The 24,847-nt window shown below is 40.8% G+C and overlaps 1 protein-coding gene and 1 long non-coding RNA gene across 2 annotated transcripts; one reads left to right on the forward strand and one right to left on the reverse strand.

The window, feature by feature from the left end:
• Positions 1 to 212: 212 nt before the first annotated feature.
• On the forward strand, positions 213 to 17,754 carry IFNGR1 (interferon gamma receptor 1). Its single transcript, XM_031611063.2, has 7 exons — positions 213 to 561; positions 7,928 to 8,042; positions 8,430 to 8,602; positions 9,284 to 9,444; positions 10,180 to 10,357; positions 11,432 to 11,547; positions 16,258 to 17,754. The coding sequence occupies exons 1-7, from the start codon at positions 474 to 476 to the stop codon at positions 16,756 to 16,758; spliced, it is 1,332 nt and encodes a 443-aa protein (XP_031466923.2). The 5' UTR covers positions 213 to 473; the 3' UTR covers positions 16,759 to 17,754.
• On the reverse strand, positions 10,374 to 22,927 carry LOC116240625 (uncharacterized). Its single transcript, XR_004169353.2, has 3 exons — positions 21,630 to 22,927; positions 13,484 to 13,548; positions 10,374 to 10,461 (listed from the first exon to the last, which is right to left on the reverse strand). It is a non-coding gene; the product is annotated as an uncharacterized LOC116240625 (long non-coding RNA).
• Between the last annotated feature and the right edge of the window lie 1,920 nt (positions 22,928 to 24,847).

Below are 24,847 nucleotides of genomic sequence, written 5' to 3' on the forward strand. Positions count from 1 at the left end.
TGTAACTTTCAGCCCTGCTGGCCCCTGACCAGGAGAAAAAAGCTCCCACACTAGAAGGAGCAGCAGCACTGTTAGCGGTCACATACAACAAACAGAAGCGGAAGAGAGGGTAGAAAAGGGCATTTGCGTTGTGGGTTTTTTTTTTTTTTTAAATCTTAGTTTTATTTTTTTAACAAAATCGCGTTACAGAGAATCACAACACGACCAAAGCAGAAGGATGTTTTATCAGCGGTCAGGGCCAGTGGATATAAAGCAGTATCAGCACTTAACAAAAACAAACAAACAAACAAACAAAGCCACCACAACAACCAACCAAAGCCACAAGATACACCCGCTCTCCGTCTCGGAATACTCCCCACCCCCTCCGCCCCAGTGCCCGCCCCTTCCCGTCCGGGAGCCGGGCGTCAGCGCCGCGCTCGGTTGTGCTCGCTGTGGTCTTCGCTGCAGCCGCGGTCGCGCCGCCGCCGGGCGCTATGGGGGCCCCGCTGGCCCTAATGGTGCTGACGGCCCTGGTGGCTCCCGGCCAGAACGCGGACCCCCGCCAGGAGCGGCCGCCCGCAGGTAACGGGTCGGGTTGGGGGTGCCGCTGAGGAAGAGCGGGGGCGGGGGATTGGGGGAGGCGGCGGAGCGGACTGCGCTGCCGGTGCCCTACGCCCACATCGCGCCGCCAGCGAGAAAATGGAGGCTGTGCCCGGCCATCCCGGCGTTGTCCCGGCACGGAGGGTTTGGGGCGGGAGTGGGCCGCGCGCGGAGCTGTGCCGGGCCGGCTGCTGCCGCTGCGCGCTGTCCGGTCTGGGTTACGGTGCTCCTCGTGTTGTGCGTGCCTGCACGTGAGGTGAAAGCAGCAGTGCTCTGCTAAGTCCCACCCCAAAAAGAGATACACGTACCTAAAGTAACTGCCAGCAGGTGATCGTAGAGCTGTTGTTTATGCGCCTGTGGTCTTGGGATTCTGTGGCGGTGCAGCTCTGCTGGGGCTTCGTTGCACTTAGATGTGGGCGGCCCTGGCACTGGGGAAGATGGCTGGGGCTCACCCGCTGGGTGCTGGGGCTGTAAGACTTGCAGGCTGGCTGCTGACATGTTCCAGGGCACCCATCTTGCCGAAATCCAGGCTTACTCAGCACAGTATTTGCCACAGTGGAGCTGCTATGGGATAGGTGATATATACGAATTTCCTAGAGAAAACCGAGCACTTTCTTTCTGCATGAGTGCAGCAAACCCTGAAAGGAACAGCACATACTTCTGAGCTATGTTTTGGCAACACAAGCAGGGGTTTTCCTGATGACTAGCACTGAGGTTAGCTGTAGCCTCAGTAACTGAACCGTTCAGAGATTCTAACATTTAAGCCAAAAATTAATTTTTTTTAGCTAACAAAAACATGAAGGGAATCTTGATATCACTGTGTATTACAGCCAGTTTCTTCACTGATCTATCTGTACTGACAGACTGTTATTACACAGATGCAAACGGATGTGCTGTATTAGATTGGAAAAATATGAACAGAAGAATGGCAACTCTGAAACGTGTTTATGATATTTTCCTTTGTTAAGATAGAGTAATTATTTTCTGCAGATTCAGTAGGGCTTTTGGTGTCCTGGTAGCATATGATATATGGACTTCAGGCAATGAGGAAGTGCCTTTCTGTTAGTTATCTCTTGCTCCAGGAGGTAACTTTTCCTTGAAAAGGCAGGCAGCAGTTATCTGAGTAGCTGATACGTGCCTGCAGCTGGGTGCTCATGTCAGCCTCTGCCTGTGACTCATCGGTGGTGTAAGGCTCTTGGCCATGGGAACTATTTGTATTTCTGTATCCAGAATGAGGCTTCTGATCAAGGTTACAGTGGCAACAGTAGATGTAGACTTTGATGCAGTGTCAGGTGTGTCTTGCACCTTGGAAGCAAGTTCTCCAGACAGCGTGTGTACTTCCTATTTGTGGCTGACCAGCATTTGTAGTTGTCTTTTTGGTTTGTTATTTTGGCTCTTATTACTGGCAGTCATAGCAGTTCTTCTCAGCTACAGACTTTCTAATAGTGCTCTATTTAGATATCTGCTTTAATGACTTCTCAGGTATAAAAAAAAATAATTAAAAAGTAGATACACATAATGCTGTAGTGGGATGATAATAGCAGGGTGGCAAAGTCTTTGGCTACAGCAAATGAGAACAAGCCCAAATGCAGCATAAACAGAAATGAAGGAAAAGAGCTGCTTACCTGTGGAAGGCCTCAGGTAAGCAAGGATCTCCAGCAAGAGATGCTCTCACCTCCAGTGCCAGCCCTTAAATGATGTCTGGGAAAGGGTAGATCCTGGCTTCACCCCTTCCAGTCACTCAGGTGCATTGCATACACCTGAGCTCCTCTAGGTTGGCCCTGCCTTCCCACCAGGTGCTCAATCACTGGTTCAAGCTGTGACTTAGTATTTCCACTACAGTGCTGAATATATAGAACAGTATTTCAATTTTACTGTCAAGGCAGTTTTTAAGATGTTCATCTTGTGCAACTTCCTGGGTTGTTTTTTTTTTTATGTTTTTCTTTAGGACGTTGGTCTAGGTCTAACACTAGTTCATACAGCATATTACCTCCATGAGCTTTCACTTGTAAACAATTTTAAAAGCACTGTGGGACAGCTGAAAATATTACCCCCAGTCTTGGTACTCTTTTCATCTGTAAATTGATCCTTCTTGAATTTAAGATCCTTTTGAGAACTTCTGATAGAACCTTATGCACTGAAGTGCTGTTGCAAGCTCTAATTCAAGCTGACTTTAAATAACTTGATTAAGAATATGCCACCAAGGAAGAGGAGTGGTGTTACAGTTAAGGTGTATGCCTCGAGTTTCTTTAGAGGAGTAAATGAATGCAGGTGAAGGTGAGCATCTGCAAACCTCCCGGTGCGTGCTACGTGGCTGCTGTCTCCCCAGGAGTGGCTGGACAGGTTGCAGGACCAACATCCTCTGCACCTTGCAGCCTGCTGCCAACCTGCCCTGCTCCCTGCTACAGTGAGCCTAGTGCCAGGGTGCAGACTCTCACCTCTGGGCTGCTTCCAGTCCATTCCTCAGGGAATTGCCTTTGTGCAACCTTCTGCTTTTTCTTCCATGAGGGAGAGATTTGGATTAGATGCTGGGGAAGTTTTTCACAGAGAGGGGCAGTGAGGTGCTGGCACAGACAGCTTACAGAAGTTGTGGATGCCCCATGCCTGGAGGCACTCAGGGCCAGGTTGGATGCAGCCCTGGGCAACCTTATTTAGCACCTGATTTAGTGGTTGGCAGCCCTGCCCACAGCAGGGGGATTGGAACTGGGTGGTCTTTGAGGTCCTTACCAGCCTAAGCTGTGGTGATTCTGTGATTGCTGTAGTCTTGCAGAAGTGTTCTCAGGGTCGTGTGGATTTACCTGGGCTTTTTAGCCTTTTCTTCCCCTTCAGTAGTGTTGATGGGCTAAAGAGAAACGATTTTTTTTAATATATTTGTGGAGGAACCAAAGCTGCTGCCCTTTCTGAGTGCTGTTAATGTGGATGTACGAGCTCAGATGGAGCAGAGAGCTGACATAAGGGGGCACAATGTTTTCCTAGTCAGTGACCCAGAATGATGGATCTTTAACTTTGTCAGGGCTGACAGAAAGGCAATAGAGACTTTAGCAACCATGATTTTGCACAGAAATAGAATTAGGTACGTGCATTATGAAACAACATTCAAGGAACCTTAGGTCTGTGGAATAAAGGGAGAGGGTAAGCCAGTGAGATCTATTTTTTCTTTTAACCTGACTAAAAGAAACTAGATATCTTTGGATTTTGAGAGTAAAGAAAAGTGTCAGAAAGTAAAGTAGGAGTAACAAGAGGCTAAGAGCATGCATAAATGTTACCTCAGGGTGACTTGGAAGATGAGCATCTAACAGAGAAGAACAGAAGTGGGAATGCAACCACAAAGCTGATCTCAGCAAACTCTCACCAGCGTCAGTTTAAGCAGCGTAACCAACATGCATAAGTCAGAGAGCAACGTAGATATTTACTTGTTCATATATAAACATATATGAACTGCACTGTTCCCATGTTGGTGGCAGAGACCTCTGCAGATGTGGTGGGTACTGTGGTGTCTGTGTATAAAAGCAAATATCATCTCAAGTGTGCAGTTATCTTCATTAAAATATTAGAACTTTGGAGACTTCAATATCTTCAGCAAACCTGCATAGCGGACAGGAAGGAAATGCATACAGGAGGAGGTTAAAAGCCACTGAAAGACTTTTGTTCTACTGCGTGTATATATTGCTAGGTTTCAGGCTGCTAGAAATAATATATATATTTTAAAATGTCTTCCAAAGTAAAATGAATCTAGCTTACCAAAGAAGCATGTGTACCTAGCTATGTGCTCTAGCAAAATAGCTCACAGAACTAATCCAGTAGTTGCACACAATATATGGTACAGTGCTGTCTCAAAAACATCAGTCAAACCAGGAAACACTTGCTACTAAGTACAAGGCAAACCTTGTTCTGTTTATTAAAATATTATTTTGTCTTAGAGGTCAAGGTGGATAGGGCTTATTGCAGGTAGAAATCACCACATTTTGAACTGGGAGTGAACTAGAACTATTTGAATGTCTTCTTTGGTGCAGCAAGATTTGATTTACTGGTCAGTTTTCTGCTCACTTTTTCCATACTTAGTTTCTCACTGTTTGATTTTGTGCCTTGAGTGTTGTGTGTTTGTGTTTGTTTATTCTAAATCAGAAGTTTTCTATTTGAAGGATAACGTTGTGGCAGCCGCTGCCACTTTCCTCGAGTTGCACATGCTGGACAGTGGAAGGGAACAGCTCATGATGTGTTTTAAAAAAATGACTGTTTCATAAATAAAATAGCGTTCAAGTAAAGTATTGTGGTGTTTATTTGGCAGTATGCAGAAACAGTATTTGTGATGATTAAATGGTAAAGCTTTGGAAATCTGCAGTGCATTTGGTGCTGGAATGGAATGTGGCTGAGCTGTCCCAGCCTGTGCACACATCGGGGGGCAGGAAGGAGGAGACATCATTAGAAGTCAGATAGACAATTTGAGGAAGAAGGAACTGTGAGCTGGACACTTAAGATCCTTTGAAAAACAAACAAAAACAGGGGAGGTAATAAACCTGAAGTAAAGAACTAAAGTTGCCTTGTCAAGGTTTTAAAAGCAGACTAGCTTATCCATTTTACAAACCCATTTCTAGGTCCTGTGGTCTAATCTATTGTGATACTGAGCCTCCACTTCAGCATCTTACACTGCTGCAGCTTAAGCTATTGCTGGCTGAACTGACAAAAATGGGCCTTGGTGACTCAAGTGATCGGGACCTGTTTGAGGGCAGAGATCGTGTCTTCCATGTAAATAACTAGTGCAATTAGGAAAAGGAGATGATCTTCCAGGCCTTCCTTGGTTTTAGAGTAGAACCAGCAATCCTCAAAAATATACACAGGCTGAGAACAATTAACATTAAAGTTACTATCTATTTATTAGACAATCAGAGATGAGACGGACAGTGCCTGTGGAGAATAAGGGAAAAGGAGCAAAGGTGTCATCCCCTAGGAAAAGAGAGGGAGGTCATTCTTGGCCTGTAAAACATGGCAAGATGAATGAGTTAAAAGAAGATGTGCTATAAACCTGCTTCTCTACTGGTTTTTTCTCTTACGTAGCATGAAGAATTTTAGCTGTTCAGCCTATGCTGAAGGGTGTGTTTTTGGTCTGTCTTTAAGGATATGGAGTGGAACATAAGAGATGGAGTGCTAGTTCATGGAAGATACTACTTGGCTAACATCACTAGAAAGAAAATCGTTAATAGTAAGGATGCAAGGGATGAGCTGAAGGTCTATGTGACTCTTGTTCCTGTAAGTGATCCAGGCCATCTTTCTGGGGGCTGAGAGGGCGGTTTAAACAGTGGTGTGGTTTGCAAAGAAGGTTGTCTTTTCAGCAGGAAAGCTTATTTTCTGCTAGTTTCTGCCAGTAGTCTCAGAGCTGGAGCATGTTAAAAGTCATCTTTTAATATGGAGGAAGAGCAAAGAACTAAGCTGAATAATCCTTATTGGAGCTGGAGGAGTGGAGAGATGATTTAGTAGATTGTTCTCATTGGTCACTCTGCGGATTTCCCGAGTATTTTGTTCCCATGCCTTAGATTGCTAAGTGGGAATAATGCTCACTTCACTTATGGGGGTGTTGGGAAAATACTTCAGTAGATATAAATGCTTTGCTGACTGAATATAGCAATAAGCGCCATATAAACATTTAGCTGGAATGATAACTCTTATGTAAGAATCACATTTGAATAATTAAGTCATGGAGATGCTTAGTGATTTGAATTAAAGAAAATACTCAAGTCTGTTCATTAACCCTAGAAGACATCTGTATGCAGAATAAAATGAAATTGTGGGGGCAGGAAAAAGCATAAGGGAGGAAAAAGCAAAACGTTGTGTAATTGAACAGCTAAATCCATGTAGCTTCTACTGATGATTCAAATATCTCCTGGAATTTCATTTCCTACTCTTCTGCTAAAAGCAGTTCTATTCCCACAATAGTACACAGCAGTAAGATTTCACAAGAGTTACTACCTCAAGTATTTACATTTTGGGACACAATATGACATTTGTGTGTCTTGACACTTCTTCTGTCAATTTGTCACCTTTTTTTCTTGTGGTTGAGAAATTGATGATTGTGTTCCTTTTTTCCAATAACTGAATACCACTTTCATACACGCCGTAAAAGAACTAAACCACAGCACCATTCACAGAGTGACGTCTATTATGTGTATCACATCTTCGTGGTTAATAGCATATCTCAGCCTCTCTGTATTACTTTCTGTAAAGTGCTGTCTTTGTGGTCTTGTTTTCAAGACATGAAAATTATTTACTTTCCCTCAGTAAATCACAAAGTGAAATGAGAACGCTTTGTTCTGTGAGAAGTTCCGAACGGGCAGGTCAAATATCAGCTATTTTTCATCATCTCACAAAAGCTAAATCAACAGAATCAAACATTGCGAATCAGAAATTGAGAAGCTAAGATGTGACAGTTAAAATAGTTGAGTAACCTTCATTTTTCCTCATCTGAATGCCGCATAGCAGCCTTGAATAGTCACAGGGTCATGTAATTTTCCTCCCTCTGCTTCTGTTCCCCAGTACCCCTGCTGCTGTTGGTGCTCAGACCAGAAGTTTGTTGTATGAGGAAAATATCAGTGCTATTTCTTATTTTTGTCACTTATTACCTTACCTCTAATGTTATTGAATGTACTTCAAATGATCTCTTGAACATGGAGCTACATGCTAACTTCAGTGTTCAAATTCCTTACAAATGTTAGTAGCTTTTTACTATCACACACTTAAAAAAAATAATAATACTGCTGAGGATGTAAAAATGTCCGTGTCAGAAGTTCACATTGAATCCAAGCTTTACCCAGCAGACCTCTTGTCTTTTGGCAAGGCTGTATTAGGAGACATTAGGACCCCCTGGAATGCAGAACCTAGATTCTGCAGCTTTGGTAACATCCCTGTGCCGCCCCATCTATCTGATTCAGTTCTGAAGAGCAACAGAAATCTGCAGGAGTTGGGCTAATCTCCTCTAACTTCAGAACACACACACTGTCTGTCCTGGTTTATCTGTGTAATATTGACAAAGCTGTGTCATTGTCACAGATGATGAACCTGATACATGCTCTCTGGTGGACTTGTTTTCAGTTTTCAGGGCATGGCTTATCTGAGGTTTTGGGTTGCAGACAGGAAGAAAACTGTCTCTGCAGGAAAAAGAAAAGTAAATCAGCATGCAGGGCTCAAATGTGTCAATAGTACTGGTGGCAAACAGGGTCCATTTGGGGGGAATAATCTCCAATTTTCAAGTCTAATTTTTCCAGCCATTTTTAGCATCTTGCCTTTTCCAAATAATAAAGTAATATATTTGACAGTTCTCATGTTTTACTAAGTGCAGTTGTTTTGTCTCTTCCAGTGCCTTCACCAACAGGAATGTTAGTCACATCCAAAAATTTCAGAACTGTCTTGCACTGGCAGTACCCATCCATGTCTGAACCTCCTTATTTCGTTGTGGAAGTCAAACCTTACCAGTAAGTTCATATTCTGTCACCATTTCCTGCACCTCATTTTTTCTTGAAGCGCAAAAACAATCAGTCCATGGAAAACAGTTTTAATTTTTTGTCCTGAAGTCCAGTAGGATGAAGGTTTCCTAAGTGTAAATAAAGCCAAAATTTGTCTAATTATAACATAGTTGAGACTGAAAGGGACTTATGAAAGTTATCTGATCCAAGCTCTGCTCAAGCAGGGCCACACAGAGCAGGGTGCCCAGCACCATGTCCAAGCAACTTTTGAAGATCTCCAAAGAGGAGACTCCAATCTGTGCCACCCAGCCACACTGTTATTTTATAACAGGCAGTGTATTGTTCAGTATTGTCCTATAGTGTACAGCTAATAGCTTTTTCTTGATCTTTTTACAGCCTTGGCAACTATACAACTGTGTCAACTTGTGTGAACATCTCAGCTACTTCTTGCGATCTATCAAAGGAAATAGAGGAAATTTTTCTGTCTTACTGGTTTCGTATTAAAGCTATTGTTGGATCACAACAGTCTGAGTACGTTGAGACAGATGAGTTTGTTTTGCAAAAGCATGGTAAGTTCCATCATAAACTAAATCTTGGAAATTTTCTCCCAGCATTTTCCTATTCTTTTTTTTTTCCTTTTTTTTTTTTTTTTTTTTTTAATACATAGAGGTATTCTTTTGTGCTGTATTATCATGTCTCATAAGGTCAGGAGTCCAGGGCAGAGTGAAGCATGATGATTGTTCAGTAGAAACTTCTGTAGTACTGCCTGTGCAGGGACTTGTTTGCCCTATCACTGGCGTATTTGAAGATCTTTTAAAAAGCTTCTCAGGGCAGAGAGAAGTGATGACAACAGTGCATTCCTTGCATGCTTCTTGTGTGCTTGCCTGGTGGATCAGATACTGGGATAGGGTAAGAAATTGCCCCCAGATGCTGTGGACCTTTGGGCATCTAGAAGTTGTATTCAATTGGTAGGTGATTCTTGAACAATAAAGCCCCACTTAACAAGTTGGATTTCATAATGGTAATTTGTTAGTTCCATTGTAGTAGCAGGTTCACTAACATCCTGAAATGCCTCTTATTTCCCAGTGTTGCAACTATATGTTATTAATAGCATTCAAAATAAATGTATCAATCTTCTCAAGTCTCAAATTTTAGGAATTTAACTGTACTTAGCTCGTTTTGTTGAATTTCTTTTTTTCAATACTATGTTAAAAATTTTGGCCTAATAGCAAAGGTAAAATGTGTTGCAGGAAAAATTGGACCACCGAAGCTGAATCTCTCAAGGCACGGTGCTGAAATCATAGTTGATATTTACAATCCTGAATTTCCATCTGTGGAGGTTCACCCTTGGCTTGAAAGAGTTTATTCAGAGCTCTCATACTCAGTGATGTTTAGAAATAGAGAAAGTGAGGTAAGTTTCAAAGTGAAAAATTAAATTCAAATTAAACATACGTTTGTGTGTTTTAAATGCTTAGCAAGGATTTTGCTGTCCATGACACACCCAGCCCACAGATACCAAGAAAATAGTTGAATGGAACAGAATAATGCTGAAGCTTTAAAATGTGGGTCACAATGAAAGAGATGATCTAAAGGTCTGAATGTTAGTTGTCCATTTGCATGTCTTCTGACAATAGTCAGATAATTGCAGTAGCTGTAGACAGAGATACTGCATCACACACGATTATTTCTACATACCTGCCAAAACGCAGGTATTTTCACTTGTGCTCCTTTCACTTGTTTAGATAGAACTTTCATTTCAGAAGGTTAACCTTCGAAGTATCAATACCACATTACTTAAAAGTCATGGAGGGTGAACTTTTGGAAAATGATAGCACATAGGTTAGAGTTACTTTTTATAACTATGAGCTATGAATGAAGGTATGGAATATGGATAGAGCATGTTTTGGATGCATCTGAAAATTGCTGATGAAAGCATCACGATCTCATCAAAGGAAACGTTTTAGGATGGCTCATAAATTGGTATCTGAAGTTTCCAACTGTTGCAAGGTATGTATCTGAAGGAGCTACATCTAATAGTGTTATTGTAACGTTTTAGAAGTGTTAGAAGATACTGTAATGTTTGTATTGAGTCAAATGATACAATAGGACCTTTTTTTGATTTTTGATTTTTTTTTCTTTCTTTTAGAGCAGAAAAAATTTCACTGCATCAGATTGTGAGATGAGTGAGTGTAGCCTGAACATTCCAGTTCCTTCTGAAGGTTCTACGTACTGTGTTTCGGCAAACGGACATTTCTATGATGAGCTGATAGTTGGTGACCAGTCGGAAGAAAGTTGCATTGAGATTCTTCCCGAGCAGGCTTGGAGTAAGCAGACTCTTAAATTGTACAAAGGATCTATCGAGTCTGATCAGAGATGTGATACAGCAAGTTGTTGAAGCTGTGGTGCAGCCATGGGATCACTTGGATCTCTATGGGAGAGTATGAAAAAAGGAAAATCTTGATCATTCTTTTTGAAATGCACTGTCCCAGTTCTAAAGGCTTTTAAAGATTATGTATTATTTTCAAGTAACTTTGATTTTCCTGGGTACTTTTCCAACCTCACTGGTATCCTAAAATGTGTTTTCTTTGCACCTGATCATTTTGTAATTAACAAATGACAAATGAATTGTTCATTGAGTTATATGGCTTTTGGAAACACAGAGCCTATCTTCTAATAAATGGCATCTTGCTGAATCATATCACTGAAGAAAATGTGTGTGGACATTCTGGAGCTTGAAGTGACTCTGAATTTGTAATAAAATTGAAGTATCATCTATTTTTTTCTTAATTAAAGGGAATGAAGGCAGTTAGTATCTCAAGTTTGTATCTCTATTACAGTTTGTTTGTTTGTTTGTTTGTTTTAATTACTCCATTTTGGTTCTAAACTTCAGGGAAAAGAGAACATTTCTAAAAGCAGTCATGTATTCTTTTTTTTGTTGTTGTGCACAGGAAGGGCAGTGTGGTTGAGGGGAAGACTAAGGAAAATTGGACTAGTGGACTCCTATTATTTTTTGATAACAATTCTGCATTGTGGAAGATTTCACATTTCAATTTTATTGCACAAAGATTATGTGCAGCAATTCTTATGTCAGTTAATAGGGTATCATGTGGAAAATGTGTTTTGTTTTTTTTTTAAAAAAAAAAAAAGTTTGTTCCCATACAGACTTGCTAAGGAGGAAAAAGAAACAGTTATTTAATTCCTTTACTTCTATAAAAGCGTGACTGTTGGATTAATTGAAAATCTTTCATTGTAATTTTTATTGATTTTTGTGTATTGTTTTACAAGTTCTCTTGAGTGGGGGGAAAAAAAGCAATAAGTTGATAAATTCACATGTTTTTCCTAAATGGTGTAGTATTTATTTTCCAAACTTCTTAATGGAATTTGTTCTACCTTCCTAGGTACGCTAATTACTATAATTGTATCTTCAATTATAGTGATTGTGGGCCTAATTTTGACAGTAAGTTTTGGCTGCAAGAAACTAAGGAAGAAAAACATAAAGCTGCCTAAATCTTTGGTAAGTTTAGCCTTGTTATCTGTGTCAGATTTGTCATCTCCAACTGGTAATTTTTTTTTTGTAACAACACCTTTATGGTCATCTTGGTTGTTCATGCCATGATCACATAGAAGTTCAGAATTTATACCAGACTCAAGATCCTGATTGCCTCTACAATTAGTTGTCCTGTTTTGGCTTTAGGATTAGACTTTGGTCGCTGTTTAACTGATGTAACATTACTTGATCTATTTTGAGAACTTACTTCCCAAAACCTGTTTGTGTGTACATAGGCAGGTTTGTATCTACTGGAGTAGCAGAGACATAAGAATTATTGAGGCTAGAAGATACTTTTTGAGGTTGTCTTGTTTTTGCTCAAGTGGGTTGCCCCAGACTTCACCCACTGGGGTTTTGAACATCTCTAAGGAAGAAGACTCCACAACCTGTCTGGGCAACCTAGTCTAGAGTTCTAATAACTTTGCAGTAGGAGACTGTTTTCTTATGTTCAGTTAGGATTTCATATGTTTGAGTTTTGTGCCCATTGCCTTTTGTCCTGTCACTGGATGTGCATGAGATTCCTTCATTACATAATAATACTGTAATACTGCTGAGTATTACAATGTTCTTAGTGATGTGCAGAGTAAGAAGGAAAAAAAGAAGTAATAACACTGTAGAAAAAGAGAGGAAAAAGTTCTAGGGAAATCAGTTCTCACAATGAGCAGTTACAGGGAAGAGGGTCAGCTCTACCTTAAAAGCTGTCTGCAGCAGAGTGCTTGAAGGGCAGTAGAAACCTCAGTGCTTTCATACCAAGCAAGAGTGAATGTCTGGCAAGTATCATTCTACTGTCCTTATGGTGTCTTGTTAGTTATAACAGCTGAACAACCAATAGCAGTTGAAACAATTTTCAAGAACTGTCATGTGAGGTAATAGTAATTCTTAAATGATAATCATATCAAATCTGTATCTTGGCAGTAAGTCTCATAAATACTTCTCTAGTGAAGAGACATTTCACATTCTTCAACTTCAGGACTCTTAAAGTGACGCATAATGCAGGGTAGCTAATACCTTCCTGGAACCTGCTTTGTTTGGAATAGAATGTTAGCAGGTGACATTGCTCTGACTAAATGAAGATGTCCTAGCAAACTACACTAGGTCCCATTGTCCTAAGCACTCATCTAGTCCACCAAATTGTGCAGACAGTCTGATTTGCAGCGCTCATATGAATTATTTTAATACGTGAGATATGAATAGTATGGGGAATGTAAAATGAGTAATTAATAACTTATGATTTATCTTTGTACAATTAAAATTATATTTTAAATACCTTAGATTATTAATTTAATGAATAACTAATGCAAGCAATAATTTATATGACTAAGTTTTAATGGAGGGAAGAGTTATCCCTGCAGGCATCTGTTACTGAACTTTCGTGCTTTCCTTGATCTTGTCTGAGAGTGAAACATCTCAAGAGTCTTTCCATGTGTCGGAAGGCTGTAGGCAAGATGTCCCACTGTAAATCTGCTGCCTTCCAGTGATCTGCTTCAGTTAGATACTATATAATCAGCTCATTTGAGTGACTTTCAGGAGGCTGAAATTCTACATCAGAAGGCTGTCTTAGCTGCTGAGATCTCACAGGCAAATAAGGGGAGAAAATTTGTTGTCATTTAGATCACAAGAGCTTTTATAACATTGTCGTGATGCTGTTCAGGACCTCCCAAGAGTGTAAGTCACATTCAGGTCTTTCAGTATGGACATAAAATGGTCACTACCATTAGAGAAGTGTTACTTTAAATGTTTGGAACGTCCTTGTTTATAACAGGGTCCCACAAGAAATATAGAGCTAGTGAAATGGGACAGATTCCTAACAACAATTCATGATGCTGATGTACTGCTGGATGACAAGAATCTGATGTTTCAGCTGTCTAGCTGCAGAGAGAACCATTTGTTTTCATCCAGTTACCTCACAAAGAGTATTTCAAGATGCTGTTTCCTCCCAGTCATCATCTTCATTCATTCCAACTTGTCCTGCATGTGGAAGCAGATTCCTGTTGTCAGATTTATGATAGCAGTTTATCCACTTTAAGAAGAGCCAGTCCTTAATTTACCGATAAGCTATGGCTATCTTTGTTTACTTCAACTTTGCTGTGTTTTATTCAGTGCCTCTTATCTTTAAATGGTGGAAAATGTTTTAGTAGGAAGAGAACACACACTAACTCCACAAGGCAAAGCCTCATCAAAAAGTATCAACTTACATTTTTATATCGTGCTTAAGTCAACTTTTCTGCAAGCTGCTGGTGCTTTTTCTGAGTGTGAAGTGGTGACATGGTTGTGTTCTCTCGCTGTTTTTGCATAACACTTAGAAATAGTGTCAGTTTGTGACTGGATTTTTTGGTTGTTAGGATTATATGACATATATTTTCAATTTGAAGAAACCATAATTGCTTGTCCCTGTAAAATCTTATTGATGATATTTGGCATAAATAATTACTGTCTCAAAAGAAAGAAGTTAGTTCATTAACATTTGTGAAGGATTTTTTTCCCTATGGACACTTACAGGAAGCAGCATAGTTTCCTAATTGCAGATTCACCCAGCATTAATTTGCTGTGAAATTATGCAAGGGCTGTGTCGATTTCAGTGTTCTAATACGATTTGGAATAGATCTCTTAAACGCTCTTCCAGAAAACCTGCTCCTGAAAGTTGCTGGAAATGTGGAGGTGGACAAGCCCTTAGTAAAACTGCTGATAGCACTGTCTGTTACTGGTAGTATGCACAAAAGAAAAATATTAACTCATTTATGGTAAACACTGGTTTTTAGATAGTAACCTAGATCTTAATTGCACTTGTTCCTGGAGATGCTTTGAGTATCATTACAGTTATTGTAGTAAGTTCTTTTATTTGAAGCTAGTAATGAATTCATGAACTGCTAAATTGTGTTGTAAATCCATGACTAAGTGACTCTCAAGTAACCTTTGCTACCAGGAAGCCCGCAAGGGTTTTTCCTTTGTATGGCTTCCTTCTTTTATGGAACAGAAATGTCTTGTATCACAGACAGAAAACCAGCTTCCTTTTCACAGACACAAATCTTAGATGTAGTTGTACAGAAGCACTGATTTTATTCTTGGGGTCTTTCTCTAGGCATTCCCAGCCAGCACTGTGAGATGCAGTACCTTTGTAGAATACAAGGCACCCTCTTAATGTAGTTTAGGACTGAGGCTTTAGAAGTGGGTGAAAATCGTAGAATCATAGAATGGCCTGGGTTGAAAAGGACCACAATGATCATCTAGTTTCAACCCCCCTGCCTTGGTCAGGGTCACCACCCACTAGACCAGGCTACCCAGAGCCACATCCAGCCTGGCCTTCAGTGCCTCCAGGGATGGGGCATCCACAACCTCCTTGGGCAACCTTGGGCAAGCACGATCCAGCATACACAGTACCATAAATGGGTATCAGGGCAACTGAGGGGAAAGTTTTGGGGTTGAAGGGAGAGATGCAGGGATGATATCAGTTCTAATGAAGTCAGCACACCATGCCAATAGGAATTTATTCCAATAGGATTTCACATATTCACATGTGAATATAGGAATTCACATATTCCAATCGAGGAATATGCTTGTAAAGCAGTCAGATTTGATCATTTGGTTGTGAAGGTCCTCACAGTTCTTACACAAACACAGATTGGGGGATTCTTTTTGCCTATTAGGAGCTTTACTGAAGCAGCACTGTTTTTCACCCTTTTCTAATCTCAGCCTACATCCCTTACTTCCCAATTTTTCTTCAACCTGTATTTTTCAGTCAAATTATGCTCTAGACCGTCTCAAAAAACAGTAACTGTTTGTATCTTATACAGAATTTAACTCACAAGAAGTAACTTATAGCCTGAGATATCTGTACCTGACTAATCAGGAAATTTGGAAAAGGATTCTTGAATTGAGTAACCCTTTCTCTCCATGCTTTCTTGTAGCATTAGAGGGCAACATTATACAGTTAAAGTTTATCCTTGTTCTTCATATATATTGTTTAAAATAACTTAAATCAGGAGAATCTAAACAGCCCAAAGGCATGTCTTAATGATTTAAAGCAAGCTCAAGCCTGGCTGTTGAAGAACGTAATGTTTGTTACTGCAATAGATTTTTCAAAGCAAAGCTTTAAGTCTGTTGCAGTATTGAGCCAGTGCTTAGTGATACAGGAAAAATAACCAAAAGTCTTCAGCATAAATGCAGCCATTGGGAATGTGTGAAGGTTCTTAAATCACTGTAAAGATCTCTTTCCAAAGATCTTTTCCTTTCCAGATGAGACACTTGCCACAAATATTGGTCATTACAAATTAGCGACAGGGTGTAAAGGTCCACAGCAAATTCAAGAGGAGGAGTATTATATCATTTTCTTCTTCCCCTGTTTCTTCTTCCCCACTGTAAACTTCAAATGACTTAAATTACGAGTGAAAATTACACGCGTGAAATGGATTTGGTCTTTGCATACATACTTGAATGTAGAAAGCATTTTGGAAAGGTTGTATAAAAGCATTAATGAAACAGCTGGAGTCATGGATACAGGCTGCTGACCTTGCCACATTTCGCTAATTTCTGCTGGAATTGGTTGTAATTCAGTCTGTATTCCAAACTTGTATATTTTTTTTTCTTTTTTTTTAATGCTCTAAACTTCAACAGAAGTTAAAGCCACTGAATTAATAGATATGTGGAAGTAAAAGTAATGTATTTTTTTCCTCACTTAAGGTCAGTGTGATAAGAAACCTGAATGCAGACAACAGCTTTGAATCAAGATCAGAAGCAAAAGACATTTGTGCAGTAAGCGTCATGCCAGTCCCATCTGTGAGTGTCCCATCATCAATGAATGACGATGAAGCCTTGCTGAAAATGGAGTCAGAAGAAGAAGCTGTTACTCCTGAGAATTTCAGTGAAGGAACATCTTCTGGTCCTCCTCTGGAGGCATCAGACAAAGTGGAAGAGATCTCTGTACGGGAAGATACAGAAGTACCTTCTGATGTTGAACAGAATCATAAAGAAAAAGAAAGTCATTTCATTTCTGATAGTAGCCAAACAGATGTATGTAGTAACTCCTCAGGACCAGTGATTTCTGCTACAGAAATTCGACAAGCAGTCATTCCAAGCAGCTGTCCTAAGTTTTCTGGCTATGACAAGCCTCATGTGCCGCTAGATATGTTGATAGACGTTGGTGAAGAACAGCCTGTGATTGCATACAGGTCAACAGAATAACTGGTATAGCTGAAATGTTTAACCAGAGCTTGTAAACAGCAGCATTACTGAAGAGAACAAAGAGCCTAGGCTATGTTTTGGATGTCTACAGGTTGTGCTTGTACTGATGGAAACAGCATAGCCAGGATCCAACTTAATGCAATGGAATCTTGAAATGGAACTGAGAATAGTGCCTGAAAACTGTATTAAAAACTTTGGGGAAAAATTCATGATAGCCTGTCTCTTATAGAAAAGTTTGTGTGTAGGACGTGGCTTACTATTTCTTGTTTGAACAGAATAACTGTGTTGTTTGAACAGTACTCCATGAAGAGCAAAGGTTTTATTGGGGAGTGTAAAAAGAGCTGCTGTGTCAACTATTCCCTTTCAAGTACTCTATTCCCTTGTTTCAAGTACTCTTCAAAGTTAATGAACTAAATGCTTAACGAGTCCTTGGTTATGACAGAGACGTGCTAGAAAAATTCAAATTTTTGGAGGTATTTTCTTCCTTATATTTGCATTCTCTAAAGTGCTTGAAGAGTACTAGGAAATGCTAGTATTTCCTTTAAGTAAGAATGTACCTGTAACTTTTTCCTGTGTCACTTAAGAATTTGATTCTGTGGCCAAGAACCAGTTGTTTATGCTCTTTTCTGCAACTGCAGGTATGCACCAGAGCCATTACTTAGCACATTTCAGTGAATAAATATAAAATATATATATATATATATATTTAACTTGAAAGCACAAGTCTTGTGATGTGAAAAGCTGTTCTTTAAAATTTCTGTATGACTGCATCCAGCTGCCTACATGTGTTGTGGAAACATATCACATTTTGGGTAGCTCCCATATAAGTGTACTAGGTGGTCCTTATTGGAGTGAGGGGGGGGTAGGGGGGAAAAAGAAGGATGTAACAGGCACAGGCAGTTACACAGATTCTTTGGGAAGAGGGGAAGTTTTTTCCAACTGCATAAGATGCGTAAAAATGCACGTCTTCTTCCAGAGTGTATTTTTCCTAAATCTTAGAAGAATGTGGAGTTTTCTAACAGAAACCAGCATTACTTCTGCCAATCACATTTTTTGCAGCAAGTTAAAAAATGACAAAAAGGTAGTAATTTTCATGACATAACTCAGGAGTCATAAATCATAGAATCACAGAATGGCCAGGGTTGGAAGGGACCTCAAGGATCATGAAGCTCCAACCACCCTGCTGCAGGCAGGTCCACCAACCTCCACATTTAATACTAGACCAGGCTGCCCAGGACCCCTTCTGATCTGGCCTTGAACACTTCCAGGCATGAGGCATCCACAGCCTTTATGGGCAGCCTGTTTCAGCACCTCATCATTCTCATAGTAAAGAACTTCCCCCTAGGAACTACACCAAACTGTAAACACTCAAAAATACATCTCAAGCCAATTGAGAAGTAGTGTGATAATTTGACGTTCTTACATCGCTGTCATCTGCTCTGGATGTTGTCATGCAAAATTATAATTTTGAAAAGTAAAAGATGTGAATTTTATTTTTTTTCTATTTAAAAACTTTGTGAGTCTGATGCCTACAAACCTGTTATTTGCCCTTGAGTCCACATTTGGTGGTGCTTTTTTTTATTATCTGATTATAGGAAATGTTTATGATAATACTTACCAAAGGTTAGTTTGAAGAAAAGGTATATTTTTACAGGTAGTAAAGCACAGGCTTAAGGTAATGCATGTAGAAAACTGTCTTTGTTTTAAAAGATTGTCTTTGTAGGTGTATCAGAAATGTTTGCTTGTTACAGCAGGCTGTTTTAAAGGAAGATGTACTTTTGTCCTTATATTTCTCAGTGGCATGAGTATTCCTAATGTAAAGCTTACATGGCACTACTGGACTGCTTCCTTTCCTGCGGATGACTGACATTAACCACAATTGTATGTGCTCAATTCCCAAAGGTTTAAAGACAATAGCAATTTTTCCCATTCTCTATTCACAGGAAGATAACAGTTCTATTAATAGTTTAGGAAAAACCAAACCAAACAGGTGAATTCTATAACTCTGGTATAATGGAGAACCCAGCTAGAAAGATTTCTGTGTTACTTGGCTGTGATTTGTTCCTTTGTTATAGTCAACTGTAGTGAGACCCCATGGTAAATTGTTTTTTGTCATGTTTGGTTTGAGTTCCTAGAAAGACTGTGAGTGAAGTACTGCTCAGAGTCCACTAATGTACGGACATCTTTACTGCACATGTGAAGAGAACAACTCTTGGTGTTACACAAAAGCTTTGAAAATTAGAAATAACTTGCAGTTGAACCTTCAGCTAAGCTGACTTCTAAGTTAATGGCATGGTTCACCACTGGCATGTGCTTTTAGCACTCTGTTCTGCTAAGGAGATGTTTTGTGCAGAGCTTCAGGGTGCTTCCATTCTTTCACTGTTATTTCTTTCAGGGTTTGTTTGTTTGTTTATAAATAGGAAATGCCAGGAATACCTCAGGACTTGATAGATTTTAGCTAAGTGCCTAAATCTAACTTAGGTTTGCCTCAAGGTTCAGAAGGGATAGGTAGGGTCTTAGAAATCATTGCATTAGCTTATTTTAGAGAAGGAAGGTTGTGACCAGATATTAATTTGTTGAGTAACTCTTTCCTTTGCTAATGCTCAGCATATTTCAGCTTAGCATACTTTGCACCTTATTTTCCTTCTCTCAGCTTTGTCCTGAACTGCTGCTGTACCCCAAGGAGATCAAAACTTAGCTGTTGTTTAGTGTGTCTGCCTCAAAACTATTCTGTCATAAGTATGTAAGTTCTTGGAAATGTGAGGTTTACATTCTTAACTTGTTGTTGGTACCCTGCCACTGTTAGAAAAATTATTGCCTGAGAGTAGGCATCATGGCTGTGTGTGAACAGAATAGCTCCCCAAGTATTTGCTATTCTGGAAAAGTATTTCTTTCTGTTAAATTTTTGCTGGAAGAGAAGTGGTATTTTTTTACCTGTTTGAGAGCAGGCAGACCAAGTGACCTCACTCTTTTTTCTTTTTTTTTTCCCCACCACTCTTTCATACTACTGCATTATACATTGTTTTTTCTGGATCATTTAAGATGTTGTGTGAGCCAGTAGGCTTTGTGTTCCCCAGGCCTTTCTACAGCAGTTGTCAGCAGGAATGTTAAGAGCGAGACTAAGAACAGAGCAAGTGCATGATGGTATTTCTGCTAGGATATGATATGACTCCCAACAACTGCAGTGTGAAATCTTTTTGGAGCAAGGAACGCGGAAATGCCTCACCAGCCACAGCATTCCTTTGGCAGCTCTACAGTACCAAAAAATTGAGCCATGTCGGTTTGAAGATAGTATAGGTGGTATTTAGCTATACGTTTTCATTTATCCATTGAATGTATTTAAATGAATAAGCTCATATGCTTTTGGTGCAGACAAAAGCTTTGCTTAAGCTCCCAAATATTTGTTTATAGCACCTTGACAATGGATATTAAGAAGCCTAACACTTGCAGGGTTAAAAGCACTTAACACACATGCTGCTTACTGACATAAAGTATCAGCTATTCGGTATGACACATAGGGAAGTTTTTACCACTTTTAGCTGTTTTAGGTGATTTTTACTCTTGTTATGGCTGCTCAGCGTCCTTCTCTTCCTGTCTCCTACAGGTGATTTGGGAGTTGATGGAGTGTAGGATTTCAGAACATTCTGTTCTTTGTAAAACCATGTGCATCACAGCCTTCGAGGCTAATGCCTAACAACTTCTCTAAGAGCTGCTTTCACTTTCCTTTTGCACAGATGTTGTAGGGTTTTATACTCTGTGGTTAGAGTCATAGAGTGCTTTGAGTTGGAAGGGACCCTCAGAGGTCATCTGGACCGACTCCCCCGCAATTAAGTATTGCAGCAGTCCGCTGTGCTGGCGCAGAAGCATAAAATGTTCTGCATTTATGATTTTTCTACATAAATAATGTAGCTTAGAAATAGTTATTTACAAATCTGTTGGCATCTGTGAAAACAAAATATAGCACCCGGGTTGCTTAGATAAGTTTGTATGTAGCCCGTCACTAGTTTGGATTCTGGGAAATAAGGTGTCATTGCAAAAACCTATTTTTCTCAACTAAGGCTTGAAATAACTGACTACTCTGAAATGGTGCCATGTAAACAGTTCAGTACTAGTGGATAGAGGTATTGCACTTAATTCGTATTAGTAGTTTCAGCATGTCTTTTCTTAAATGCACCTTTTCATCTTCCGAGTTACTGAACCCAAAATACAGATTTCCTATAGTGACCTGCATAGATTTTTTTTATTTTTAAGTCTGGTTTTTAAAAATTCAGTCCTTTAAATAGAAAGTCCATATTTATTCTTACACTCTGTGTTCTCTAAATGGATGCAAGCGTCAGACCGTGTGGGACCTCCACAGGTCTGCAGTTAGTTTGTCTCCCCAGGTGGGCATTGTTCCTTCTCCGCATCTATCTAAAGACCACAAAGCCACCAGGCAATCTGCTCAACCAGTTGTCATCCTTAGAAAGCATTTCCTTAATGCCTAACCCAAGTCTTCCTATCTTCAGGAACCACCTGCAGTGAGCCTGTCTCAATTTTATTACCAGTGTAAATACTTTTTATTAAAAATGTTTGTATATGGAATTAAAAAACCTCAAAAGACAAGTGTGTGTGTGTGTGCTCTCCTTTTTCCTTCTGCCAGCTTCTGTGCTGAAGACTCAGTCTGCTTTTGAAGTGTGCTCAGTTAACTCACAGTATGTAGCATGTGCTTGAGCATTTCTGAAAGTGAATGAACAGCACTGGGGGGCTGTGTAATTGTTTGTAGGCAGTTATTTACTGTATTCTACTAGCCAGATGTATTAGCATGTACAATTCATTTTAAACCAGGGCTGCTACTTGTTTGTTCTCAAGAGTTTGAGTGAAATACCACCTACTACAGTCAACGGTGATCCTCTGATCGACATGGAGGATACGACTGCACCTTATTGGAAAAGTTTCTCTCCTGTGAGGTCATACAGTGCCGTTCTCCTATTTTGGAGGGGTGGGGGCCTGGCGCACAGCAGAAGCTCTTTGTGATCCACTTGTTCTGGCTACATCATCAGCTTTGCATTTTCACGTTTTGCCCAGTAGCTCTGTTCACACTGCTGATGCAGCAGAAACTTCAGTTCTGATGGTGGAGCCTGGGGACCGTCCTCACACGCTATTTAAAAACATTGTCTGAGGGTCAAATGGTTGCACTGCTCAAATGGGTTCATTGCTGCAGAGTGAGAAAAGCCAGGTTTCCCTGAAACTCCTACTAGCATCTTTGTTTGAAGCTTAAAAAAACAGAAGACTCTTAGATATGTATTGTTTACTTTTTAATTGTGAACAAGTGCACTCTGATGTGTATCTTGGAAATCAGATGTTACTGTCATGCTAATTTACCCAATGGGATTTAAAATAGTTAGTTTTGATTTCATCTAATGGGCAAGTCTAGAATGTGCCATTTTGAGGTATTTTCTATTCCCTCCATCCAAATTCCTCCTTTCGAGTAATTTCTTAACATTATGAATAATGCTTTCTTCATGCTGCTTTCAGCTAGGAGAGTCAAGCCTTAGGATTTCAGGTTCTCAGAAATGACTGTACAAAATGCGCGTTTTTTAATGTGCCCATTTGTGATCGGGCCAGAAACTAATTTCTCATTTGTTTTGTGCTGAAGAAACTTCATTTCCTACTGTTCGGGTGTATCTTAAAAGAGAAAATGCATTGCAAACAGAGCAAGCAATGAGTGAACAAGCCAAAAGCATCCTCCAGCCAGCTTGCTGTGTTCTGCAGAACTAATCCTATAGCTGTCAGATACTTGCAGTGTGCGTGCAGCGAAGCAGTCAGTGGCAGTGCCAGGTGTGACCCAGCTCTTTCCTGTGCTGACGTCTCTGGAGTAGCACACACTCAGAAAGGTTATGCCCTTTCAAAAATACCCTTCCACGGAATGTATATATAGTCCCTTTAGATTTAAAATGGAGTGCAATTCTTTTCACTCTATCATCCTTCTGGATGTGGCAGTAGGTGAATGCAGGGGAGAGACCAGAGGTGCAGATGAGGCCCTTCTCCCACTCGGGCTCTTCCCAGCTGCCCGTCTTTATTCCCCATGCCTCTCCACTGCCCACTAGTGAGGTTACAGTTCTTCTCTGTTCACCATCTCAGGATGACTGGAGAAGCCTGGCCTTCTTTCAGGGACAAGATAGAAGCTAGTTTTTGGTTGTTGGTTTTTTTTTCCTAAAAGTCTTTTTGAATACAATTGGAATAAAGCACGCATGATTCAAGTGGCTGATCATTGAGAATCACAGAGTCACAGAATTGGCAGGGTTGGAAGGGACCTCAAGGATCATGAATCTCCAACCCCCCTGCCACATGCAGGGCCACCAACCATTCCACCTAATGCTAGACCAGACTGCCCAGGGCCCCATCCAATCTGGCTTTGAACACCTCCAGGGACGGGGCATCCACAACCTCCCTGGGCAGCCTGTTCCAGTACCTCACCACTCTCTCCGTAAAGAATTTCCCCCTGACGTCCAACCTATATCTCCCTTCCCTCAGCTTAAAACCATTTCCCCTTGTCCTGCTGTCACTCACCCTTTCAAAGAGTTGATTCCCCTCCTGTTTGTAGGCTCCCTTTAGGTACTGAAAGGCTGCAATGAGGTCACCCCGCAGCCTTCTTTTCTCCAGGCTGAACAAGCCCAGCTCCCTCAGCCTGTCCTCATAGGGGAGGTGCTCCAGTCCCCTGATCATCTTTGTGGCCCTCCTCTGGACCCGAATGCCTCTATCCTACTTCCAGGAGGAGCATCAAAATTGGCAGTTTTACTTGAGATTCACCAATGTCAAGTCCTGCCCACAAGGACTGGGGAAAGGTGACCAGATTAATGAATACCCCTGGTTAGATGAAGGCAAATTGGTATGCAAGGGTCCACACAGCCAAATTTCATTTCTTGTAAGATAAAAAAAATTGGGAACAAAGATGTCTTTGGCAGATAGGTTACCCTGTGATTCTTCTTTCTGGTTAAATGGTCACGGTGCAGTGAGCTCAGACACCCCTGAGCAGCATAGAAGCCAGTTCTGCTGAGCGTGAAAGATTCTATCCCAAAAGCTCATTCCACAGATTCATGAGTGCATGGAGACTTGTATCCACACGAGGCACTGTTGCTGTGCTTTTGTTTTTAAAGAAAAAGTCTTGAGAAACTCACGTGCTCACCAGCCTGGCTGTTTTGGGAGTAGCGATACTGAAAGTCATTAAAAGAGTTCAGTTCTAGCGTGTGCTCTCCAGAGGATAGGAAGCCCCTATTGAGAAGCTGAAGGATGAGCACCGAGGCAACCTGCAGGCTGGGAGGTGTGATGCTTGTGGGCCTTAACTTGCAGAACAGATGAGTGAGAGGGGATCGACTTTTTTTAATTTTTTCTATGTACGAATTGTGCAGAATGCAGGGTGGGAGGAGGGAAAAAGTCTGTGAACACACACCATGACCTAGCTTCCTTCCTGCATAGAAACCTCACAGAACTAAGCACATCTGAATTTCAGAATAAAGTCACTCTGTGATTGTCAGCAGTTAGTAGCACAATGTAATGAAGGAGCCACTGGCCTGAAAGGCACAAAGGGTTCCAAAATCAGCCTGCAAAACAGTTGTAGCATAGGTTCTTGCTGGGTCCTGTGCTTTGGTCAAAATAATCCTGTGCAATGCCACAGGCTTGGGGCAAAATGTCCGGAAAGCTGCATAGTGGAAAAAGATCAGGGGATGCTAGTCAGTAGCTTGTTGAACACGAGCCAGCTGTGTGCCCAGGTGGCTAAGAAGGCCAACGGCATCCTGGCTTGTATCCTGTGCAGCTATCAGGAGCTATCAAGAGCAGGAGAGACCCTATCTCTCCCCACAACAGCTGGAAGGGAGGTTATGGTGAGGTGGGGGTTGGCCTCTTCTCCCAGGTAGCAGAGATAGTATGACAGGGAATGGCCTCAAGTTGTGCCAGGAAAGGTTCGGGTTGGATATTAAGAAAACTTTCTTATCTGAAAGAGCAGTGAGACATTGGTACAGGTTGCCCACGGAGGTAATAGAGTCACTGTCCCTAGAGGTGTTTGAGAACAGTGTAGATGTGGCACTGAAGGACATGGTCAGAGGGCATGGTG

This window comes from Phasianus colchicus, chromosome 2, assembly GCF_987193195.1.
Source record: "Phasianus colchicus chromosome 2, bPhaCol1.hap1.1, whole genome shotgun sequence".
In the NCBI taxonomy this organism is placed as follows: Eukaryota; Metazoa; Chordata; class Aves; order Galliformes; family Phasianidae; genus Phasianus; species Phasianus colchicus.

Excerpts from the sequence above, each read along its gene's own strand:
- IFNGR1 (XM_031611063.2), top strand. The coding sequence starts at position 474 with ATGGGGGCCCCGCTGGCCCTAATGGTGCTGACGGCCCTGGTGGCTCCC. Across the intron at positions 8,603-9,283 it reads GTTTGTTTTGCAAAAGCATG|GAAAAATTGGACCACCGAAG; the intron begins GTAAGTTCCATC and ends AATGTGTTGCAG. Across the intron at positions 9,445-10,179 it reads TTAGAAATAGAGAAAGTGAG|AGCAGAAAAAATTTCACTGC; the intron begins GTAAGTTTCAAA and ends TCTTTCTTTTAG.